This window comes from Thalia democratica, chromosome 9 (genome assembly GCF_965202585.1).
Source record: "Thalia democratica chromosome 9, ktThaDemo2.hap1.1, whole genome shotgun sequence".
Lineage (NCBI taxonomy): Eukaryota > Metazoa > Chordata > Thaliacea > Salpida > Salpidae > Thalia > Thalia democratica.
Window position 1 is genome coordinate 9,006,218 of NC_139173.1, and position 6,718 is coordinate 9,012,935.

General features: G+C 30.9%; 1 protein-coding gene across 1 annotated transcript; it reads right to left on the reverse strand.

The window, feature by feature from the left end:
- Positions 1-646: 646 nt before the first annotated feature.
- LOC145844759 (puromycin-sensitive aminopeptidase-like) lies at positions 647-3,498 on the reverse strand. Its single transcript, XM_082952180.1, has 2 exons — positions 3,388-3,498; positions 647-3,103 (listed from the first exon to the last, which is right to left on the reverse strand). Exons 1-2 carry the CDS (start codon positions 3,496-3,498, stop codon positions 647-649), a joined length of 2,568 nt encoding a protein of 855 aa, XP_082808306.1.
- Between the last annotated feature and the right edge of the window lie 3,220 nt (positions 3,499-6,718).

A 6,718-nucleotide genomic window follows, 5' to 3' on the forward strand; every position in this document is an offset into this window, starting at 1 on the left:
GACTTCAAAACATTTACAGTTAAATGCTAACTTATAAATTGGTATAATCATTAACTTACATAATTGTAATAAAGAAAACTTACCCCCTAACATAAGTGAATTAACCCCAGGAGTAAGTTTACCTCAGGTTAAGAATCGCTGGTCCATGATATTATTTATAATAATTATAAGTAGTTTTAGTTTTTGTTTTCTTTTCTAATTAAACAAAAACTATTTTTAAATAAAACTTCATGTTAAAAAACTTACATCTTACATATCAAACTAGTTTAATGTATGTTGGAGCTTTTAGTTTGGTTATTATACGAAGTTTATGTAAGATTTTAATATTTACTCTGGAGTCTAGTGTGAAAAACATTGATTAAGATATGGATTTTGTCAGTCATTACAATGTTTGTGGCCCTGAACTTATTGAGTTCGTCCCTTTGTTGAGGTTTTTAAAACTTTGTTTACGTAAACAGCTTATCTATAATATATTAAAACTCAAAAACTAACAATTGAAAAATTAATACTTTAAAAATTTGATACCGAAAAGTTTAAAACACAGCAACAACTAATTTCATTTCTCTATATATTTATTCTAAACGACATACATATGTATGATAAAATAATGCATTGAAAAAGTCCTATAAAAGCTAATAATTAAATTTTAGTTGAAATAATTCTTCAAGGATTGGCCATTTTGCTTCCACAACTGAATTTTGAGCCCGATCTGCTCTACACATTGCTTGAATTTTCTCTCACAAGTCTTTTTAACTTTGTCAGTCAAAAATTCTTTAACTTCTTTTAGCATTTCTTCGGTGGCAAAGTTAGGAGTAGAAGCTTCAACGATCTTGCCTAAGTGAGGACTTCCCTTGAACTTGTTGTAAAATACATCCCAATGTTCCTTGACAAATTTCCAAGATTCATCTCTACCAAGCTTGGATCCTGTTGCCATGCCATACAAGATCTTGTATTTTTCGTTGTCACGAACGTGGCTTGACATCATGTATTTTTGAACAAGTTTGAGACATTCCAAACCCTGTACGCACCCGAGAGCTGCTTCGATTTCACTCTTCTCTTCCATGGAATCAACTTTCTTGTGGAGCTCTACCATTTTGTTGAAAGCCTCAAGACCTCCTTTTGACGTGTAAACTTCGTAGACGGAAGCACGAATTTCGGGACTGATTGGTGTTGAGTTCTTAAAGAAGTTGTTCATGATTTCTGTGCACTTTTGGTTGACTTGGTCGTCGTTTGAAGCTTTGATGAGAAGCGCTCTCAAGCTGGCATCCAAATGAGATTCATCTTGTTTAGCTTCCATTCCAACATGGGCCATGACGCTACTGAAGAGATCTTTTTTGAATTGGGAAAACTTGTTTGAAGCTTCGTCGTCATTCCACATAAGCTTAGTCATTGCGCTAAGGCTTTTGATTATCTCTTTCCACACTGGATATTCCTTTTCGCCCTTGAAAACTTTTAGCAACTCAAGATATGTGGCAAACGAAGTTTGACCAGTTGTAGCCATTGCATGGACGTCACTGACTATGTTGAGACGATCAAAGCAGTCAAGTTGTCCTTTTTCAACTACAGTAATTAGTTTAGACAAAATATCTTGGCTGTAGTTCACTCTGTAGAAGCCAATAAACCTTGGGTTGATTTTAAACCAGTCGTTTGCACCGACACCTGCTACTGTGATCTGATCTGACTTTGATGAAAAGATAAAAGATTGATGTTCATCAGAGGTTGATGTGGATATTGTGATTGGCACTTGCCACAAACTGTCACTTTCATCAGATGAGGAAATAGAAAACTTTTTCTGGGACAAATTAAGTGTTACAGAGTTGTCGTTTTGGCTGGCAATAGACACATCAATAACATGGTATCCCATTTGTTTCGTCCAAGTTGACATAACCTGCTCAACTGGCTTGCCGCTAGCATCTTCAAAACATTTCCACAAATCTTCTGTTTGTGTGTTGGAGTATGCATGCTTTTTAAAATACGCCTTCATGCCTTCTTTGAACTTATCTGATCCGATCCAAGAGTGAATCATTCCTATGATATTACTTCCTTTTTGGTAAGAAATAGCATCGAAGATTTCCCCAATTTCACCTGGATGATTGACTGGAATTTCAATAGCGTGACTGTTTTCTAGGCTGTCAGCATCTAATGCCTTTATTGTGACATCATTAACGTACTGCTCCCAAACTTTCAAGTCATGGTCACAAATGTGTCCTGCATCGTACATCATAAAAGTTGCAAACCCTTCGTTGAGCCACAAGTGAGTCCACCATTCCATGGTGACCAGGTTGCCAAACCACTGGTGAGACACTTCATGGCAAACAACGATTGTTACCCAACATTTCTGCGCTACGGAAGATTCTTTTTCGTCTACGAGAAGAGCTGACTCTCTGTAAGTGATCAGTCCCCAGTTTTCCATGGCGCTGCAAGCAAAGTCGGTGATAGCAATCAAATCGAGTTTGTTCATTGGGTATGGGCAGGAAAAGAACTCTGTAAAGTACTCCACTGATTTGATAGTGACTTTCAAAGGGTACTTTCCTTGACTTGATTTTCCTGGTGGAGTGTAAACTTTGACTTCGACGCCGTCATTAGTCTTGCCTTGAACGTAGTCGAATGCTCCTACTACAAAAGCCAGCAGGTAAGTTGACATCTTCTTTGACTTTGCGAAGACGACCTTCTTTGTTACTTGATCTTCAAGAACTTCTTCGCTGATGACATTCATGTTTGACAAGGCGACGAGGTCTTTTGGTACAATTAATGTAGCATCAAAAGTTGCTTTTAATGCAGGCTCGTCCCAGCAAGGAAGGCATCGTCTGGCGTCGGTTGCCTCGAACTGAGTGATAAGGTTGTAATATTCAACACCGTCCTTGTTTGTGACTTTGGTGCGGTAGAACCCGGCCATTTCATCGTTGTGAATTCCTTTGAAACTCATGCTGAGGACTGCAGGACCCACAGGAATAACATCTTCGAAAACAAGGGTGCAAGTCTCATCATCTTTGTTGAGATTCACCTGAGTTGGAACGAAAGTAGCTCCTGAATGTTGAAGGCTGCACTCTTTGATTTCTAATTCTTTGCTGTTCATTTTGATTTCATTCGTGGCTTCATTGACCTGTTTAAAAAAAAAAATTAGTCTTTAATCCGTTTTTGATTATACTTTTTATCGGTATGGTCTATAATGTTGCGTGGTTTTATTACTAATAGTTATATGTTAATAGCTAAAAGTATGTTTAGGTGTTTATTACTTAATTAAAATTATAAAATTCTTAACCATAATTTTAAATCCTAAAACAACAAATAAAGCAAAATACAAAAACATGTTTTTTCATTTACAAATTAAACTTGGTGGTTAATGAGTATAATTACTGTCAGCATAAAAGTTTTACTAAAACTTACATTTAAGTCAACTGATTGGTGTCCTTCAAAAGTAAAAGTTTCGAATGAAGGTTTCAATGTGACATCGTAGTTTGTAGGTGTAACGTTGGTAGGCAAACGAGAAAACTCCATTGTAGAATTTATTTTAATTAGATAGTTACGTCTGTTAAGATATAGTTTTTTAAGATGTTGGTATTTTTCATTAAATAATTATCAATGTAATATTATATTTGGAGACTAAGGTACACTTTGCAAATTTAAATCCTATATATGCATAGTGTAACATAATAAGTTTATCATTGCTAAATTAGGCTACATTGCATATGCTAAAAAGTTATGCACTATACTTAAATACTTAAACTATTACATTGTTAAATAATCAACAAATAAAATACAAATACTTATAAATTTTTGCATTTTTTTCTGAAATTTTATTTGTAATAGTAAAAAGTATATTTAATGTTCACAATTAAATTAATATTTTCAACAATTTAACATAAATTTGACTATTTAAAGTTCTGCCAAATTTATAGACTAAAGTTGGCCACTATTCTGGATTCCTAAAATTAAATTTAGCTTAAATAAAGTTGAGTTTGAGAAATTTTGAAAGAAAAATCTAGAATTTGAACAAAAATCACTGAAAAACCTGGATTTTAAACAATTTTTACATAGTAACTAGTGAAATTTGGATAATACAAAAAAGTTTATCACATGGATAGAAATTGTTCGTCATCATCAATATTTTTTATTAAAGACATGATTTAAAGTAGCTTTACATTATTTTTCCAATGTTGTTATACTTTTTTAATTAATCTTCTGCTTTAAACATAAACGTTAACTAAAAATAGACCAAAAACTATTTTTTTCATTAAACCTGGAAGAAGTTTTAAAAACCTGGAGATAATTTGCCAAAAGCCAGTGGTCACCCTGATAATTGCAAAATGATGTTTTTACTTTAAACATAACTTTTAACTAAAATAGACCCGAAAATAAATATTTTCATAAAGCCTCAAAGAAGTTTTAAAAACCTGGAGATAATTTGCCAAAAGTCAGTGGTCACCCTGATAATTGCAAAATGATGTTTTTACTTTAAACATAACTTTTAACTAAAAATAGACCCAAAACAAGTTTTTTCATTAAACCTGGAAGAAGTTTTAAAAACCTGGAGATAACTTGCAAAAAACCAGTGGTCACCCTGATAATTGCAAAATGATATTTTTACTTTAAACATAACTTTTAACTAAAAATAGACCCAAAAATAAATATTTTCATAAAGCCTCAAAGAAGTTTTAAAAACCTGGAGATAATTTGCCAAAAGCCAGTGGTCACCCTGATAATTGCAAAATGATATTTTTACTTTAAACATAACTTTTAACTAAAAATAGACCCAAAAATAAGTATTTTCATAAAGCCTCAAACAAGTTTTTAAAACCTGGAAACAAATTTCAAAAAACCAGTGGTCACTTTAAAAATTGCAAAATAATACCCATTTCTAAATTTAAAAATACTAAGAATAAAAACTCAACTAAAGTATTGTTCTAGTTTTTTTCAAATATTTCTCTTTTTAGTTTTTTGAAAAAGGGGAAGGGTATAAAAAATTATTAAAATTTAAAATCAACATTAAAAAAATATATATATAAAATGTGGCAACTAAAAATAGTATTACTATTCAATAAATTTATTTAAATCTATATTTACTTTTTAATTTAAAAAATGTAGGAAGGAAAAAAAGAGAAAATTAAAAAAAAAACTTTTATAATACTAAGTTTGTGCAATATAACAACTAAAACAAATGACTGTTCACTTGACTTAACATTCATACAGTTCTAAAACATAAATCTAACAAAAAATATAACTACATAACCTGGAACTTTATCTATACTAAGTTTACTCTAATTCTAACTTCATTTAATCATCTACACAAGTGAAAAAAGTCTTTTTATATTCGCCTGCGCGTAAGTGAACGTTTGTGGTTTGTGGTGTGGTGACCTCATAACTCGAGACAACACTATTGGGCATAGTATTTTGAGAGAATTTAGGGTTTCATAACCCGCGGCAAATTCAGAGGACTTTTTTGCTGCTTAAACTTATTTAAATTGTTTTAGGCTAACCCAGAACAGCGACACCGTGTGGTGAAAAATCCCGTAAATTTTTAAAATAATTTTTGTCTAAAGCCAAAATGGTGCAATCTAATGGATTTGCGACACCTAGCGGTTAATTTTTTCAAATTAAAATTTAAATTATAAGATTTTAAAAACTATTTAAAAAAATCTAATTTTGCGCTGCGTTAAAAAAGGGGCAGGTTGACTACACCTAAACTTTAAAGATTTTTCTAGAAGTTAGAGCTTTTGAACCTCACACATTTAATTTTTGTGAAGTCAACTAGTGTAACTACATATATTATAAAGCCTTTTTAAGTAATTTCTTAAGATTAGATATTTTTTTTTACCTTGTGTGTAAAAAAACATGGTTCGTATTTACATGAAGTTGTTTATATTAAGTAACAAAAATGAAAATACTGGAAAATTCATTTAGTTTACATTTAGACTATAAATCATTTCGGCATATCTATGTAATAATAGGTCAAAAAAAGTTATATTCATTCATTTATTATTCAAAATATTACTCGTTTTCTGTTTTTATAGTTCAACTTAATTTTATTCTAAAAAATTCTCTTAAAATTAATTTTAAAACCTATTTTATATGCTTTTTGTTGTAATTTTTAAAAATATTTAACATTTAACTAGATTAAAGCCTAATAATGGATAAACTTCTATGCGCTTTTTATAGTTTGAATTTTGTTTTAACACGGTTAAAAGAATATTTTTAAGGTATAAATAACAACTAACTCTAGAATTAAGAAAACCTGTATAGGAATTAGTAATAGCTCGCTGAGGAATAAGTAAAAACTATGAAAAGCTGTTAACTTTTATTGCTTTATTCTTCAAGGAAATGAGATCTTTAAATAGAAATTCTGTCTGAGTATAAATAATTTCTTATGTTAAATTTACTAAAACTTTAACCATAAAAAAAATGTTTAAAAGCTTACACAAGTTTAAAAAATTACAGTTATTTCACGTTCATTAAAAGCTAACCTTCAAAAACAAAGGTTTATATTCAACTAAGCATAAACTTTTTATGAATAAGTTATTAAAACCTTTTTGGTTATTTTCTCTCTAGTATTAATAAGCTTCATAAATAAGTACACACTTTCTAAAACAGTAGTCATTACAAGAAGTCTTTTGTTAGTTTTAGATTGACTGCAAACCCAAACGAAGTGAGTTTGAATCTTGGCAAAACTTTTCCTTATATTAAGCTTAACTTCACGTATATGTTTGTTTTTACCTTTAGG

Excerpts from the sequence above, each read along its gene's own strand:
- LOC145844759 (XM_082952180.1), bottom strand. The coding sequence starts at position 3,498 with ATGGAGTTTTCTCGTTTGCCTACCAACGTTACACCTACAAACTACGAT. Across the intron at positions 3,104-3,387 it reads ACCAATCAGTTGACTTAAAT|GTCAATGAAGCCACGAATGA; the intron begins GTAAGTTTTAGT and ends TTTTTTAAACAG.